The 18,834-nt window shown below is 43.0% G+C and overlaps 1 protein-coding gene across 1 annotated transcript in view; it reads left to right on the top strand.

The window, feature by feature from the left end:
* The window catches only part of FER1L6 (fer-1-like 6 (C. elegans)), a 152,086-nt gene that overhangs the window by 62,197 nt on the left and 71,055 nt on the right, over window positions 1–18,834 (top strand). The window contains exons 18-19 of the mRNA XM_006830693.1: window positions 9,873–10,050; window positions 16,321–16,445. Coding sequence (XP_006830756.1) covers window positions 9,873–10,050; window positions 16,321–16,445 — 303 coding nt within the window. The remainder of the gene's footprint in view (window positions 1–9,872; window positions 10,051–16,320; window positions 16,446–18,834) is intronic.

Genomic DNA, 18,834 nt, shown 5'->3' on the forward strand with positions numbered 1-18,834 from the left:
GCCATATTTTCCAACTACTGATCCTTCATCTTTGCTCCCAACCTTTGCATTCCAATCACCAGTAATGATCAATACATCTTGATTGCATGTTTGATTGATTTCAGATTGAAGAAGTTGGTAGAACTCTTCTATTTTGTCCTCTCTGGCTTTAGTAGATGGTGCGTAAATTTGGATAATAGTGGTATTAACTTGTCTTCCCTCTAGGCGCATGGATATTATGCTATCACAGACAGCATTGTACCTCATGACTGATCTGGATATATTATTTTTGATGATGAATGCAACACCATTCCTCTTCAGTTTGTCATTCCAGGCATAGTAAACCATGTGATCATCAGATTCAAAATGGCAATACCAGTCCATTTCAGCTCACTAATGCCTAAAATGTTGATGTTTATACATTCCATTTCATTTTTGACAATTTTCAATTTTCCCAGATTCATACTTTATACATTCCATGTTCTGATTTTCATTGGATTTTTACAGCTGTTTCTCTTCATTTTGAGTTGCGCCCCATCAGCAAATGAAGATCCCATGGGCTTTACTCCCACAGGCTTTATTCCATTCACGTCATCACAGTCTACTCTACTTTGAGGAGGCAGCTGTTCCCCAGTCACATGTTGAGTGCCTTCCAACCTGAGGGCCTCATTTTCCGGCACTATATCTAAGTGTTTCTCTGCTATTCATAAGGTTTTCAGTGACTTAATGTTCAGAAGTAGTTCATCACTCCTTCTTCTTAGTCTGTCTTCGTCTGGAAGCTCATCTGAAACTTGTCCACCATGGGTAACCCTGCTGGTATTTAAAATACCAGTGGCATCACTCCCAGAATCACAGCAACTCCCAAGCCACCACAGTACAACAAACTGACAGACGAGTGGTGGCTTTTTCTTGTAGAAGTGTTTTAGTTTCCTATATATTTTAGAAATTAGTCCTTTGTCTGATGCGTCATTGCAAAAGATTTTGTCCCAATCTGTGGGCTCCCTTTTCACTCTTTTGGTGAAGTCTTTTGATGCACGTAAGTTTTTAATTTTCAGTATGTCCCAATCATCCATTTTGTCTACTTTTGTTTGTGTGCTTTTCACAATGTTTGGTCGTTTGTGTGTGCCCTGTATTGTTGTTGTTAGGTGTCATTGAGTCAGTACCAACTCATAGTGACCTTATGCACAACAGAATGAAACACTGCCTGGTCCTGGGCCAACCTCACAATTGTTGCCACACTTGAGCCTATTGATGCTGCCACTTTTACCAATCCATCTCACTGGGTGTTTTAGTCTTTCTCTGACCCTCGTATGTACCAAACACGATAACCTTCTCCAGTGACTGGTTCTTCCTGACAATATGTCCAAAGTATGAGAGATGAAGTCTGGCTATTTTGGCCTTCTTCTTCCAACTGGAAGCACTCTGGCTGCACTTTTTCCAACACGGATCTTTTTGTTCTTTTGAAAACCTATGGTACTTTTAATATTCTCCTCCAACACCATAACTCAAAGGCATCAATTCTTCTATGGTCTTCCTTATTCACTGTCCAGATTTCACATGCATATGAGGTTATTGAAAATACCATGGCTTGTGTCAGGCGCATCTTAGTCCTCAAACTGACGTCTTTGCTCTTCAACACTTTAAAAAGGTCTTGTGCAACAGATTTGCCTAATGCAATACGTTGTTTGATTTCTTGACTCCTGCTTCCATGAGTGTTGATGGTTGATCCAAGGAGAATGAAGTCTTTGGCAACTTTAATCTTTTCTCCAGTGATAAGAATGTTTTTATTAGTCCAATGGTGAGGATTTTTGCTTTCTTTACATTGAGATGTACTCCATACCAAAGTTGTGGTCTTTTATCTTCACCAGAAAGTATTTTAAGTCCTCTTCACTTTCAGCAAGCAAGGTTGTATCATTTGCATATAGCTTATTAATGAGTCTTCCTCCAATCCTGATGCCACGTTTTTCTTCAATGTATAGTCTTTGAAATATGACAGATCTGGATAGAAACTTCAGGGCCAGTATTTACTAGCTGTGTGACATTGTATAAGTTCCTGTCATCTTTGTGCCTCTCATTCTTCACTTGTCAGGTGACAGTGGTTGTGAGGGTTAAGTGAATAAATGCATGTAAAGCACAGAGATACACACTACCCAGAGCAAGCACTTAACAAATACTAACATTAAAAAAATTATTTTTTAACTATGATAAAAACATCTATAAGAACATAACAATACTTAACAAAAGAAATAAAACAAAACATCTTATTGGACGCTATTGCTGGGTGCCAGGTTAAGAACTCAACACTATGAAGAATTATAAATAACAGGAAAGAATCAAGGAAAAAAAAGGGGGGGGGGATAAAAATAAATCCAACTTCCCAAGGGCCATTTTTGTAATTGGGGAGGCAGCGTGGGGAAGGAATGTCCTCATCATATCCACTGAGGTGTTCTGGGCTCTGTATATTATTTTCTGTCACATGTCTAAAATATTTTTTAAATCTATTCTTGTAAAACTATGAAAGAGAAAATAAAATATCTCACCCAAGTCATTCATCCATTCACCACAATTAGAAATTGTTTTCAAATGTCTCCAACCAAAGAGTGCTGAAGTAGCAAGAAAAATCTGTCTTAAAAATAGCAAATTATTTCAGAAAGCTCTGTGCTAAAAAAAAATACTATAAAATTGGTAGACTGTTCCACCCTCCTCAATATTTTGATGGGTCCCACCATCACTTAATATTAGAACAGAGAATAGCTGTCAAACAAACCAGAGGGTATATAGACGTAGCTAAGACTTCGTGTGGCAATGTGGGTTAATACGCTAGACTGCAAAGCTGTTTGAACTGAAAGGTCAGCAGTTCAAGCTCACCAGCTGCTCCTAGGAAACCTTACACAGGGTCGTTATGGGTCAGGACCGACTCAACAGCACTTCACAACAACACAACAAAGAATATAAACCTTTGCCCCATGGTATTCATCATCTGTATGTTACTCTTTATCAGTATGTCTGTAAGCCTGGCATTACTTTTTTATCAGTATTTTCCTTTTGCCATTGGGATTGCTTTGGGCGATAGCCTTCTAAATTCTTGTTGAATTCAATTGTAGTGACACGATGAACTATCTTGATAAGCTGATTCAGCAAAACTAATTTCATTCCTGTTTTGATTGTCACCCTGTTTTTGAACTCCTACCCACCTCCTTCCTTGATTCCCCTCTCTCCTCACTGAATGGGTGTGTTTGAAAAGAGCTAGGGCTGCCCCATGGGGTCCAAAGACTCATACACCTGCCATCCACTCAGCTTTCGGAGCTGGGGATAAGGAAGTGGAGTAGGACTAGGTATAGAAAGTCAGTCTGTAGTTTCTCAAAGTATATCCCCCGAGACATCTTCCCTTGGAGTGGCTTCCTTAAATATTCCATGCTCACATACTGTGAGGAGGCTGTGGTCGTAACCCTCTGTTGGAGTTTCATAGTTCTCATTGATCAGTTTTCTAAAGTGCAGAAATATCCTGCAGTCTGTAAATATCTTGAAGCTTTTTAGCTCATGCCTCCGAAGTTTAGTCATTCAGAAAAACTATTTACAAATATTAGGAAAATACTGTACCTAGGATCCTGTTATTAATATTAACCTGGTTCAGGTCTTTGTCTTACGGAAGAGGAGACAGGTGCTTCCATCTGTGAAGCATGGAGAAGGATGGCCAAGACCAAAAGGAAAGCTTTCCTATGTATGGATGGACCAGATGCTCTTGGAGCCCACAGGGTGGTATCTCACATTCACTTTTCTCCTCCTTGAGCCACCTTTGGTTCTTTGTCAAGTTGGTGGGAATAAGAAACCTCCATCTCACTCTGGTCTCTGTCGTAATCCCCAATCTGTTGACTGCTCCCCACCCTCGGCTCAGTGCCATCTTCTGGTCCATCAGCTTTCCCTAGTGTGCAGCAGAAAGTAGTGGCTGGAAGACATGTTTGGGGTCCTACCATTTAATGAAACATCTACAAGACAAACAAGCCTTTCTCTCACTGGTGTTGACTGACCAACTCTAACACAATTTATGTGAATTTTCATTTGTCTGCTCTCTCTCTGACTTGCCAAGATTACTTCTTTCTTTGGAGCTAGTTGACAAGGACCAGGACCTCTGTGGGAGGTCTGTGGTAGGTGAGAAAGACCTGAACATTCTGTTGTATGTAATTTTTATATATTGGTGATGATGATTTTGATGTTCTTTTACATTCTTTCAATATTTTTCACTGGTGATTTCTTTCCCTACTTCATTATGCTATTCTCCACAGGACAGAACTTTCTGTGGTTTGTCAGGCTCTGGAGGCACATGAGGAAGAAAGGAGACAGAGTGGTGGAAAAAGGAGAAGGTGGGGAAGACACACAGTCAGGTTCAACTATACATGTGAAATGAAGAATGTGTGTTTTTTGAGAGTCCTTAGGAAAGTGTTCAGCCATATTGCACGAATTCCAATTTGAATACTTAAGTGAGAAACTCCATTGTCTCAAAAGCAATTGAAAGTTGTGTCTTTTAAAATGTAGATGGTGCAGACTTGAGCATTTCAGGAGTGGTTCTTGTGTAACAACTTACACAAGATGTTACCTGAATTTGGATTCTGAATAGAAGCTCACACAGAGACATGGTGTTTTCATAGCAGTAGAAATAGATGATGACTTCTGGTGGTGCTTTTGTTTAACTTACAGAAGCAAAAAATATCAGACTCGCTTGGGGCAATGTTTCATAATAAGTTAACCCTTTTGTGACCTGTTGGACTTACATCACCCCCCAACATTTTCAGCGTCTCCGTTTTTTGGGGGAGAAGCTGCTATCCTAATTGCAGTACCTGCTGCCAGCAGCCTTGGGCCAATATCTCTGTGTGAATCTGAAGACACAAATCTCCCCTTACACATCCTATTACCACATAATCGTGTTAAAATACATATCACCTTAATTTTGTTCTCCTTGATTTCAGCATGGTTTCTATTATTGAAAACCCATGATATCAACAAAAAATTCAAAGCAGAAAATAATTCAGTCATAAAAGTGTTAAGAGTCTTGTTGCTGAGACCACAGGGTCAGCATCCACAGGGAGAAACACACGCTCTCAAGCTCTACCCCAGACCTGTTGATGGTTGAACCTGAAGTCCAGGGAATTCATAGGCACTGATGTGCATGCAAGGAGCACTGGTTAGGAGAAGGGTACCTGGAGCTGTTATGCCCAGAATTCGGGGTCCCCAAAGACCACCCAGGAGCCGTGTACCGATGCAAATACATAAGGGTAGTTTAATCAAGCTCGAGCCAGGTCTCTAACCTTATCCAACGCAGCAGAATAGGGAAAGAGCCCTGAATTCATTGTCTGCAGGGTTTTTATAGAGTTTTCAAACAGCTCAGGTTTCTCAGCTTTACAATCTTTGGATTGGTTAACAATTGGCAAACTATGAGATGTTACAGTTTAATTGGTCAGGACTGGTAGTCTTTGTTTTTAGGCTAGGGTAAAGGAAAACATCTGGCCTCTGGCCTTGAGCTGCCTGGCTATTTATACATATATCATTTTCTTGGAGCTAGAGGACGTGTTCAGGCTAATGAACAGAATGGAGATTGACCTTGTCTCTGGAGGGAACTAAAACTGAGGCCTTGTCTATTTAAAATGCTTTCCTGAGCCTGACTAGAGTTCAGTCAAGCAGTCTCTAGGTAGGCAAAATCAGGTAAAATCAGTTTGGTCCTTACAGAGCCAGGTAGGATTGGGTTTGAGTCTTGGTTTGTCCCTGCCTCTCTCTCATATGCCTTAACCTCTATTTGTTCATCTTTAAAATTCACATAATAAAAACATCTACCTTCCAGGATTATTGTGAGGATTAATGGTAGCCTGGGACTTGTTACATACAAAATGCAAAAATTAGAACATGTTATGCATAAGGATGGAACTTAGACCAGGACCTGGAACAATGTAAGTGTTAGTTGTTGTTGTTAGGTGCCATCGAGTCGGTACCGACTCATAGCGATCTTACACTGTCTGTGCACAGCACAACAAAACACTGGCCAATCCTGGGCCAACCTCACTACTGTTACCACACTTGAGTCTATCGATGCTGCCACTTGACCAATCCATCTCGTTGGGGGTCTTCCTCTTTTTCTCTGACCCTCTATGGTACCAAACATGATATCTTTCTCCAGCAACTGGTCCTTCCTGACAATATGTCCCAAGTATGTGAGACGAAGTTTGGCCATCTTGCTCTCCAAGGAGCACTCTGGCTGCACTTCTTCCAGAAAGGATCTATTGGTTCTTTTGGCAGCCCATAGCACTTTCAATATTCTCCTCCAACACCATAACTCAAATGCACAAATTCTTCTACGGTCTTCTTTATTCACTGTCCAGCTTTTGCATGCATATGAGGTTATTGAAAATACCATGTTTAGCACTTGTTAAATTTTATTATTAGAAAAAATGATAATTTAACAACTATTTTTTGAATGATTCCCAGATGCCAAACATAAGTGATCTCACTATGAACCAACAGGAGTCAAAAATATCAGACTGGCCTTGTGAGTTGATGTCTGAGTGATACCTACAAATGGCAGAATAGTTGCTTTGATTACAACAAAATAACCTTAGGTTCTCAATAAGCATTTGTTTGGTTGACCTATTTGATACGTTTTAGCTATTATTATTACTAGAGAAATGATTAAGTTGAGGCTTATCTGTCTTCTTATAGTTAAAGACTAGGTTGTCTATCAACAACAAAATGGCCTTAGGGCTCTGTAACCATCTGTTTCACTGACGTGAGTAAATAGTGGAATCACTTTCCTTAAGGACAAGATTAAGCCCACACTCCTCCGTATACTGAAGCGGGAGCTCTTCCTCTCAGCTGCACCATTCTTTGGCACAACTCTTTTGCTCACTGGTTGCAGCTCCTTTGTTCCTGACGTCACTCAGCAATGTTCTTGGCTTGGTGTAAGCACTCACTAAACCTTAGCTCTTGTATTATTATATTAGTTCCTCTCACCATGCCTGTGCCCAGGCACTTTTTTTCTGGATGCTTTCTATACTGGGCCAATTCCAAAGTGGTGTTTGAGGTCCAGTCATGTACGTGAAAAACAAAAATTCTCTTCCCTGTAAGCATTTTCTCACTTACACTTGGCCTTGCACTGGAGTAAACAAGTTTGGTCTCAGTCATATTTCTAATGCAACTGTAACAGAAATACCATGAGTGGGGGGCTTTAAAGAAAAGAAATCTATGTTCTCACAGTTCTGGAAGCTGAAAGTCTGAATTCAGGACACAGCTCTGGGGAAGGTTCCTCCTTATTAGGAGTCTCCAGAGTCCCTGAATGTTCCCTAGCATCACTTGGTGTCTGTCTTCTCTCTGTGTTCATGTCTCTGTGACTATTCATTCTTCTTATAGCTCAAAAGTAGCTTAGGATCTACCCTACACTGGTATGGTATGGTATAATTAACATAACAAAAGAAAACCCCTGTTTTCAAATGGGATCATATTTAGAAATAGGAATAGGATTTCAACACATATTTTCAGGGGTGCAGGCAGTGGGCAGGAAACATAATTCAGTCCATAACAATCTTCTGTGTAGACATGAGCTCTGAGAGGGAGAGTTGGAACTGAGTGTTAGTGGTCCTTGTGTCCTCCAGACCCCACTCTCTCAGTAGATGAAGTAGTTGTTGAAAGGAGTTGCTAAAATTTTTTTATGAATTTTACAAAGAGCAAGTTTAACAGACATACTGCCATGCTCAGTGTTGGATCCAGGGGCTCTCCAGGGTTACCTGAGAAATTGCCAGAGCGAGTTCAAGCGTTTCATAGTAGGATTTTGTGATTCTCTCTTGAGAAGGAGTGGTGCAAAAGAAAGGGGAATTACTAACAGGAAATCCTAAGAAACATTAGGAAGAGGCACTTAGAAGAATCAACACATTCTGGAGAGGTAGCAGCGTCTCAAGTGCCATAGGCCACTCTAAGAATGATGGCCTTGCCAACCTCCTGAATACAGCCAAGCTTGGAGCTTGGAACTCCTTAGATGGGGCTATTGAGAAATCAAGAAGCCACACTGTGGGAGCTGTGTCCTTTACATGTTGAAAATCCACCCACACACTTATATAGATATGCACACACACTACCTTATACACATACTTATACCATACACACTGATACACACTTAAATCTAGAAATTCAAATGCATGTCAATATACAAATCAGAGCCCAGGCAAAATAAGAAAATTGGAAAGTGTACTGCAGGAAGATAGGATGAAGGAAGAAGTACTCATAGAGGTATTCAGTCAAGGAAGAAAGAATGTGAAGGGGACGGACAGGTAGGCTTTTTCAAGCACATGAAGGCCTGATGTATGGAAGACGTATTTAAAGTTTTCTGACCAAACTTAAAAGGAAGAACTATGACTAGTAATTGGAAGCTCCAGGAACAGAGATTTCACCTCAGACACAGGCAGGCTTTGGGGGTTCAGATTCTAGAGTCGACATTTAGACTTATCTCTCTTGGGTCCCGGGGAGCATGTCTCCATGTAATAAGCATTGGACTATGATTTGAGTCTGTCAGCAGCTCTGCTCCAGTACAGATTTAAATAAAAACAAATACTCTAGGAAACCCTATACAGGGTCACTGTGAGCAGGAACTGACTCAAAGGTACTTACCAACTCCTGGGTCCAAGACCTGATTCTGTCCCTTAAAGCTGAGTGATTGTGGACAACTCATTTAATCTCTTTAATCCTGTGTTTCCTCATCTGTGAAACGGGCTATCAAAGTACCTGAAATCCTTGGGCAGTGTAAATGGTAATGCACTTGACTGCAAATGAAAGTTTGACGGTTCAAGTCTACCTAGAGGCATCTTGGGAGAACATCTTGGTGATCGGCTTCTGAAAAATCAGCCATTGAAAACCCTATGGAGTATATTTCTACCCTGGCACATACAGAGAGGTCCTGAGCTGGGCTCAACTTGATCGCAACTGATTAGGCTACATTGATTGCTTCATTGCCTAGAAAAGCTCTATGGAGCATAGCTCTACTCTGACACACATGGTGGTGTGGTGATGTAGATACAGTTGGTTCAAATTCATAGTGACCCTATGTAGGGTTTCCGAGGCTGTAAGTCTTTATGGGAGCAGAAAATCTCATCTTTCTCCCATGGAACAGCTGGTAGATTTGAATGGCTGACCTTGCAGTTGGCAGCCTGGCTCATAACCCACTATGCTATCAGGTGGCTATGAATTGGAGTCAAGTTGGCAGCACCTAGGTTTTATCATAGTGTCTGCCTATCAAAGGACTCCTGGTGTGGTGCCCATAGGGTCAGCATTGAATTGCAAACCACAAGGGCTGCAGTTCAGACCCAGCAGTTGACCCTTGGAAACCCTGTACAGGGTCTTTATGAGTCAAAACCAACTCCATGGCACTTAACAACAACAACAACAACAACAAGCTATAAAACCACCAGGGAGCACAGTTCTCTAAAACACATGGGGTCACCATGAGTCAAAGCTGACGACAATTGTTTCTCATTAGATTTAAGTGATCTAGTGCATATCACAGTGCCTGTTTATGGCTTCAGTCTCAACTGACCCTGGAATCTCCTCTGTAGTTGTGCCTGGCCGTTGGGCTCATTGCTTGCACTTTGATATAAGAGAAGCTCCTGAGAACTGTTTTCCAGACCGTGTTCCCAGGATTGTTGTTGTTGGTAAGTGCCCTCGAGTCAGTTCTGACCCATAGCAACCCTGTATAGGGTTTTCAAGGAGCAGCTGGTGAGAATGAACTGCCAACCTTGCAGTTTAAACCAACTTTGCAGTCCAGCGCATTAATCCACAGCACCACACCAGGACAGACCTTCTCAAAGAGTGAAGCCCATAGTCAGTTCTTACTAATAGGAAGTCTTCCTTTAACCTTTCTACAGCCTCCTGGAAAGCGGCCAGCTGGTTGGTCGATACAAGCAAAAGTGGACGTGTATCTGTGGCTGGGCTCCACTAGACACTCCAGTGCCATTTTGGACAACTTGCCAACAGGTTATGAAGCAGAAATACCCTCCAAAGCAACTGCTGCCAATCACCCTCCAGCCAACCTGCTCTACCAAGGTATGATGCCTACTGGGCAAGATGCCATTCAATGTCTCTGAGAGAACAGGGAGGAGGAAAACGTAGCATGGATTGTTGGCATATAACTTGAGGATCAACTTAGTTGCCTTCTATTAATATAGTGTCTACATTATCTTCCTTACTGACCAATGTCTCATCTAAATAGAATGAGGTGAAGTCATAAACCACAGTTGGCATACAAATGCATGCTTTTATATTAGTGGAGGGAAAGCAATCTGAATTTCTCTACAAGTTGAGTTTTCATTTTATGCAAAAGATGTCTTTCACTAAAATGCCAGTAAATACTTGTGTTGATGGGACTTGTGAGTAATCAAAGCAGGTTTTTCTTTTTACAGGGTATTGGTTTTTATTTTTCAATTTTGGTAAAAATATCTAACATAAAATTTGTCCTTGTCACCATTTTTCAGTCTACGATTCAGTGGCATTTAATTACATTCACAATGTCCTGCAACCTTCACTACTGTTTCCCACAATTCCTCACCCTAATCAGAAACCTTGTGCCCATTAAGCAGTAACTCCCATCCACGAGCTGCGAACCTCAAGGTCAGCAGTTCGAAACTACCAGCTGTTCCCACGGGAGAAAGATGAGGCTTTCTGCTCCTGTAAAGATTTACAGCCTTGGAAACTCTATACAGGGTCACTATGAGTCAGAACCTACTCACAGCATGTAACAACAACAACAACCCTCCTCCTAGCTCCCGGTAACCTCGTTCTGTCTCTATGAATTTGCCTGTTCTAGATGTTTTATATAAGTGGACAGTACAATATTTCTCCTTCCGTGTCCTGCTTATTTCATTTAGCTGCGTTCTTGTCAAAGATTGTATCAGAACTCGGTTCCTTTTTATCTGATTGACCTTTCCGAGATGACCCAAAGGAAATTGGCAATAGCATGGTCACCCATCTTTCTCTGGCTTGGTTCTTGGCTGCTTCTAAAAATTCAACTTGCTTTATGTAATCTTTCCCTCCATGTAATTATTTTCTATGAGTGCCTTCATATTTTCATGCAACTTGAATTTCATCATTAACATTAATGCCTTAGAGTTGCCTTTTTCTTTGTGTAAATCACCTCATATGCATAATCTAGTGCTGCTGAATCTAGATAAAAGCAGACTGGAAAAACATGTAAAGTTTTAGCTGCGTGTTTGTTGAGGTTGTGTTCTGAACTGAGTATAATGTTGGGAACACTGGAGAATCATCCATATGTCCAGGTGTCTGTGCTGCACAAGGTCCCTCTGATACTGGTGGACCTCGGCTACCCTAGCCCAATCATTACAAAGACAAGGTCCTGGAGCTATTTATCCAATGGTCCACTTCATGGTTTCTGTTCCCAGAGTCAGTGCATAAAAGTTAGGGAATTCCAAAATGTCCTCCAGGTTCATTATGCTGAGTGAAATTAGTCAGTCATAAAAGGACAAAGATTGTATGAGACCACTCTCGTAAAAAGTTAAGAAAAGGATTTGTTGATAAAAAGAAGCATTCTATTATGGTTACCTGGGATGGAAGAATACTCACTGGCAAGAGGGTAGACTTTGGAGTTCTGTACCATAAGCACTGATTTCTAATCACAAGGTTGCTGGTTCAAACCTACTAGCTGCTCCTGGAAAAATCTGTACAGGATTGCTATGATTAGGAACCGACTCAATGTCATTGAACAACAACAGAGGGTAGACACACGTTGACTTGGGTGACAGGGAAGGCTATAAACAATGAGAGAGGTAGATAGAGGGACGATGAAGATCCAGGGAGGAATGCAAGAGTTAAGGTGAATAGGGGTAAATACTGTTAACAAATGGTACATGGAGGGGTTCGCGATCATTGTAATGAAACGAATTATATGATTTTGATGAATGTAAAACTGATGATCTGCTCTGTAAACCATCAGTCAATTAAAAAAAAAAGCTTAACAAAATCATAAAAAGCAAGAAAATCCCAGCCTTGCTCTTTCTTTGGAAAATGCATAGCAGTTACCCTAAGCATTAATGTAGGATTGAATGTAGTTCTCACCTCATCCCTGGAAGTTTTCTTCATTTTACAGATGAAAAGAGTAAACATCTTTTCATCTGGTATCAGAGATACCCAGAAATTGTTCAAGAGCACACAGCAAAGAAATGATGGGGTGGGCAAACTATCCCCTAACCCTGCTTTTCCCCACTGCCTTCCATCCTTTGGAAACAACACGGCGCTATTCTGTTCTTGCAGATACGATCTGTAGAGACCCAAGGGACCCAGGTGTCTTTGCTGTCCTACTGACTAACAATTCTGAGGGAGGAAAGACTTTTCCAAAAGGATTTGAATTGCTGCAGTGTGTCAGGGAGTTAACTCACAAACTCCTCCCTACACTCACCCTGCCATGGATGGATTTAGATTGCCTCTCACGCCTGCTGGAGAATTTTGTTTCTTCAGCCATTTTTTGCTTCCAAAAAATAGTCATTTGGCAAATGTTAGTCTTCACCTCTTAGGGATAAAAGGATCTCTAGTAGTGTAGTGGTTATGAATCAGGCTGCGAACCGCAAGGTCAGCAGTTCAAAACTACCAGCTGTTCTGCAGGAGAAAGTTGAGGCTTTCTGCTCCCATAAAGATTTACAGCCTTGGAAAACCCTGTACAGGGTCGCTATGAGTCAGAACCGACTCCACGACACATAACAACAACAACAACAACAGTAGCATAGTGGTTATGAGTCGGTGCTAATCTCAGTCAGCAGTTCAAAACTACCAGCAGTTCCATTGGAGGAAGATGAGGTTTTCTGCTCCCAGAAAGATTTATAGCTTCAGAAATCCTATACAGGGTCTCTATGAGTTGGAACCAACTCCAAGGCACATCACCATCACCACCTAGAGAGGAAGTATGGTAGAAAACTCATGGGACTGTGGAGAAAGAGAGGATCCTGGTGCTCAAAGTGGGGTATTGGACATGTCTCTAGGAAGTAAAAAGGAGATGTGCACCACACACAGGGATAAATTACCTCAGTGTGAGGAGAGCAAAGAGGAGGCAGATTCAATTAGTTCAGGGAACAGACTTGGTGTAGGACTCAACATTTCAAGGGGTAGGGGAAGCCAAGCCTAGACTGAGCAAATAGCACCCCTGGAGATGTGCTGTATGGCAGTATTTGGGAACCCTGGTGGGTGTTCACAGGAGCGCTGGTGATACAGTGGTTAAAGCACTTGACTGCTTACCAAAAACTTGGTGATTGAAACTCACCAGCAGTTTCAAGGAGCAAGACAATGGCAGTCAGTTTCTGTAAAGATGTCCAGCCTTGGCCACCCTATGGGGCACTTCTACTGTGTCCTGTAGGGCTGCCATGAGTCCAAATCAACTGGACAGTTGTGAGTTTTGGGGTGAGTTAGATGTTCTCAGGGAGGCAAAACATTCCCAAGTTCACTTTCCTATGGGGAATGTGCGTGACTGTGTAGTGTGTCAGGGGACAGTTGGACTACTACCAAAGACTTTCTGCATCTGCTGACCATTCCTGGGGTGGTGTTGTGGGATAAGGAATGGACTGCAAACTACAAAATCGGCAGTTCAAGCCCATCAGCTGCTCCTTGGAAACCCTATACAGGGTCACTGTGGCTTGGAACTGACTCAACAGCACTTAACCACTTAACAAGCTGAGCATTCCCTTGTTTCTGCTGCCATTTTCAGGAGCTCTCTTGTTAGCAGGGCCCAGCCGTTCCACTCTAGTTTATGCATTTCTGCTCCCATAAAGGTTTATGGTTTATGAGCGATGGGAATGTCAGGAGACACTTGGGACCCAGTCCCAACAATAGCTTCTCTGCTTCTCTCAGAGATCTGGTCAGAGCTTGGAGCACCTTGCACAGCAAGTAGCTGGACTTCATTTGGGAATGTGCAGACTCAAGCTTCTCAACCCTTTGCAGGCTAAGAGTGGGGACACAGATGGCGTTTGCAGTCTCGGGCTCCATACTGCTGCTGTGTAGCCAGACAGCGGCATGGGACAGACGGATAGAAACTTGTCCAGACCTCAGGGCAATCAAGTGAGGAGTCTTCTTTGATGCCCTTTGCCCTCCCTGCCCTCCTCCTCGCAATCCAGGGGCCAATTCCTGTGGAGTCACATCTGTCGCATCTTTCCTCCCCTTCTATTCATTTCAGGCCCACCAACACTACTACTGCACTCAACCTGCCCTTAAACCTCCCACTCGGAGCAGTGATGTTGTCTCTTATTGATGTCCTTCCAGCCATTACTTGCCTGACTCATAGTCTCATCGTCCTAAACATTTCTCTGTTCTCCACAACTCATGGGCAAAGACCTTCAAGAGCTCCCAAAGGCTTCCTAAATTGGGCTCAATGCCTCACTCCAACCTCCAAGCTCTCAACAGTATGGTGACATCTGCTTTGCTCTGGGACCCTCTACTCTAGCTCATATCATATTCTGTCTCTTAATATGGCTTGGCATTTTTGTCCTTGTCTTGACCCACCCTGTTCCAGCCACCTGGAAATTTCTCCACAGCCCTGCCGACACCCATCCCTGCCTATCAAATGCCTTCATCTCTAGGGCTCCCCTCCAAAGGCAGTGCCACCTGCCCTGAAATCAGTCCCCTTTTAAGGTGAGTGTGCTTTGGCAAACCTGAACTGACCATGTATCCTTAATACATGAGAATAGTATTGTGTTACATATTTCTTGCCCCACCTACTTTTTTCCCACTAAGCCCCCAGTTGTTGAAGTCCAGCCATGTTGCTTGCTCCCTGACATGCTTCCTGTCCCCTACCCCAGTGGTGGACACTCAGGCTGGGCCTCTGCTGAAATGCCAAGTAGAATGCCGTTCCACGTGCGTGGATGAACAAATGAGGAAACACACCCAGGTCACACTCACGAGATTAGATTACAATCAGTATCACTGACAGTGGTGCTAACAGCCTCCCACCTCTTCTCAGGGTCTTCCCATGGGCCACACATGGTTCCCAGCCCTTCAATCTTCAAAACAACCCTCTGAGATAGAAACTAGCATTACCTGCATTTTGCAGGTGAGGAAACAAAGGCACAGAGAGGCTGAATAACCTAGCCCAAGTGCCTGGATGGGCCTGTGAGACCTGAGCCTAGAAGTAGCATCAGGAGGCTATGGACTTAGATTGCTGTGTGAGAGTACCTGTATACCAATTCCATGTCAACACCAACTCCCACCGAACCCAGCACTGCAGTTGCCTTTGGGAGAGGAAGGCAACAAGAATGGGTAAGGGTGTAAAAGAGAATAAAGGAATGTATAAAACCAAGAGGAGCTCTGTAAGGGCCAATTGTCAGAAAGCACAATAGATCCGTGAATACGATGAAGTCAACTTTACTGGAGGTTTCCCCACTAAACCCCAGTCTGACCTATAGCCTCCTCTCTGACTCCCTTTGGTCAGACAGGGGTGCTCGTTCCTGCCTTTAACTCCTCCACCTGCACCCGTTCACACACACTATTGACCTGTCTGGTTCACAGGACATTTACATCTTAGTCTCCTGTCAGTATACTCTGGGTGCTTCTCTATCTTCTGGAAGCTCATCAAGAACATCATCTGATGCCTTAAAGACTGAACTGTACCAAGTACACAGTTATCGTTGTTGCTAAGTGGTGTCGAGTTGGTTCCAACTCATAGTGACTCTGTATAGGGTTTCTGAGGAGTGGCTGGTGGGTTTGAATTTCTGACCTTGTGGTTAGCAGTCCAGTGCTTATCCTACAGCATCACAGACACTCAAAATGACATTGGCTGGACCAATGGATGAATGGATGATTCAAAACCTGTACTGGCTTTATTGAAGTAAGAATTGGTTACGGAATAGCCCCCTTTACACCCATACACCCCTGCACTACTGGACACAGGAGAGAGAGACACTGAATTGAACAGAGGAAAATACAGAAGTTTAGAAAGAAAAGTAGATTCTGGAATTAGATAGAGTTCAAATCCTAGTTAACCAGCCGTGGTACTGATTAATTGTGCAGACATGGTGAGGCAGCCTAACCTTTCTGTGAGGCACTTTTCGCACCTGCCACATGTGGATAATCATGTATTCTTCTCAGGGTTGCTGTGAGGACTAACACACACCTTGGTGAAAACCCAGGGAGAATGCCTGGCTCACAGGAAGGACCTCTTAGTTATCGGCCACGACCCCTTTCTTCCCTGCTTCCATTCCCATCTCAAAGGCAGGAACTGCTCCCGGTCTCCTTGGAACACACCCACAGACACAAACACACCTTCACACACACCGTTCCTAATAAGCCCAGTAACTCCTGTTCCTTTTCATTGTTTATCCACAGCCCGACATCTCTTCCAACTGAGGGCTCACATGTACCAGGCCCGGGGCCTCATTGCGGCTGACAACAGTGGACTTTCTGACCCCTTTGCCAAAGTCACCTTCCAATCCCACTGCCAGACCACAAAGGTAAGCAGGGCAGCCCAGCCTGGCTTCCCCCACTGGGAGTGTGAGTCCACGCCAGGACTCATGTAGGTGCTCAGTTTCCAAGCAGAGGTGTGCACAGAAGGACTGAGGTGGGAGGGAGAAGGAAGATGGGAAGGGAAATAAGGATGAGGGAGGAGCAAAGGACTCTGGTTCTGCTGCTCTCCTGCTAGGAAACACCAAGTAGATGCCAGTACCTCAGGAATGAACCCTGTTAGAGCATACCCAGAATACACTCACAACGCCCACTCCCAGGCCCATGGAGGGCTCAGCTAAGGGGCTTTGAGCACTTTGAACCCCCTCTGTGCTTCAGTTTTGCTATCTGCTGGAAAGTACTGCCTTGTGTGGTTATCTGGGGTTAAAGGAAGTGGATCAGATACTGACTTCCATCAGTCTCTCTCCTTGTTATGCACCTGGAGCTGAAATGTGGAGGGTCTACAGTCCACCTGAGTCTCTGTGCAATGCTTTCTTCGTTAGATCATGTTCTCTCAGGATTTATTCTCTCTCAGAAGACTGGCTCTGCAAATTTCTCCTTTATGAAATGACTTTGTGGCTCAGACTATTTCATAGCAAGGTGGCTGAGAGTGTGGGACTTGGGAATCTTGGAGAAAGTTCCCAAAGAGGAAGGCTTTGGAGGGTGAGGATGAAGGCGAGAGGGCCAAAGAGATATGGTGTTGGAGGAGGATATTGAAAGTGCCATGGGCTGCCAAAAAACCCAATAGGTCCATTTTGGAAGAAGTGAAGCCAGAGTGCTCCTTGGAAGCCAAGATGGCCAAACTTTGCCTCTCATACTTCAGACATATTGTCAGAAGGATATCTTTTTTGGTAAGGTGGAGGGACAGAGAAAGAGAGGAAGACGCCCAACGAGATGGATTGGCCAACTGGCAGTATCGATGGACTCAAGAGTGGCAACAGTAGTGAGGTTGGCCCAGGATCGGGCAGTGTTTCATTCTGCTTTTGCATAAGGCTGCTATGGGTCGGTACCGACTTGATGGATGGCACCTAACGACAACGACAGATCAACTGCCAAACCAGTGGGAATCCTGACCCAGTCAAGCTGACGCAAAACCTAACTATCACAAGTATATGTGCTCTTCAGTTAATTATAGGATAGTCATAGGACATCAATGGCAGGACAGACTTTTCTGGGAACCTACTATTTAAAGTTACTTTCTAAAGCATGTCTGTTTCTGGGGATTCGTTGTAAAGAAGATTTATCCATGATGCTGTGATCAAGATCCTTGGGCATAGTCTTTTGCATCCTGCAGCTGTTTGACCATAGAGGAGAGACACCCTGGGATCCGCCAGGCTTCAGAGAAAATACTTCCATTAGGGTATTTCAGTATGTCAGCACAAAGATTAGAGAAACTGCTGTTAGAAAAGGCAGCTTTAAAATTCCACATGGATTCTAGTCTCATAACAGGATTTGAAGATGAACTTAAGGCTCTGCTTTCAGTGTTCTATTTATACACACCAAGTGCTTCTGAGTTAAACTCCCATACGAAAGCCATGCTCTGTCCCTAATCTCTCATACTCTCTTATACTGTTAGCTAACTGTCATAACCTCCCAGTCAATGTCACTGAACCCAGCTACAGTGCATAAATGCTTTATAGAAAGCCTTTAAGAAATGCGACTAACCATGGATGTCAGACAGAGAAGTGGGGGAGAATGTGGTTTTAGTTGGATAGTCCTCAAGATTCTTTAAAGGTGGTCCTTCCACTCATGGGCCAACTCTGAGAACAGATCAACATCCACTCATTCATTCATGCAAATATTTATTGAGGACTTTCTGTGTTTGAGATGTGCTCAGCACATTGTTGGTCTTAATAAATAAATATGTGTTGAATGAATGAGTGATTGAACAGATGGATGGATGAATAAATGGTCAAGACAGATGGATGGATAGATAGATGGATGCTGGCCCCTGGAAGTTTATCAAGTGACATTTAACAGCCAGAAGTATCAAGGAAGCCATCAAAAGACTCCCACAGGGAAGACAGTGAAGATTATGAAACTGCTTTGGCATCACACTTGTCAGGTGCTGAAGAGACCCCATTTCTATATTTTAAATGAAAATAAAACATAAAGATTTTATGATGTCAGTTACTGACATGGGGTGACTTTGTTCTGCATTTCATAACTTCTGGCTCCAGGTCTGCTGGAGTCATTCTCCTCTGGCAGAAAAGTTAGAGATTTTCCCTGACATGTCAGGTGGAGAGTTGGGTGAATAAAGAATGATGAATATACATCATTGCTTCCAAGGCACAAAATACTCTAAACGCAAGAAGGAAAGGGCAACGTGAAAGTTTATGGCATTTTTATGATTGGAAAAGCATTAAAAATACTCTTTCTTGACAACAGTGCACATGATTT

Source organism: Chrysochloris asiatica, unplaced genomic scaffold, assembly GCF_000296735.1.
Source record: "Chrysochloris asiatica unplaced genomic scaffold, ChrAsi1.0 scaffold00001, whole genome shotgun sequence".
NCBI lineage: Eukaryota > Metazoa > Chordata > Mammalia > Afrosoricida > Chrysochloridae > Chrysochloris > Chrysochloris asiatica.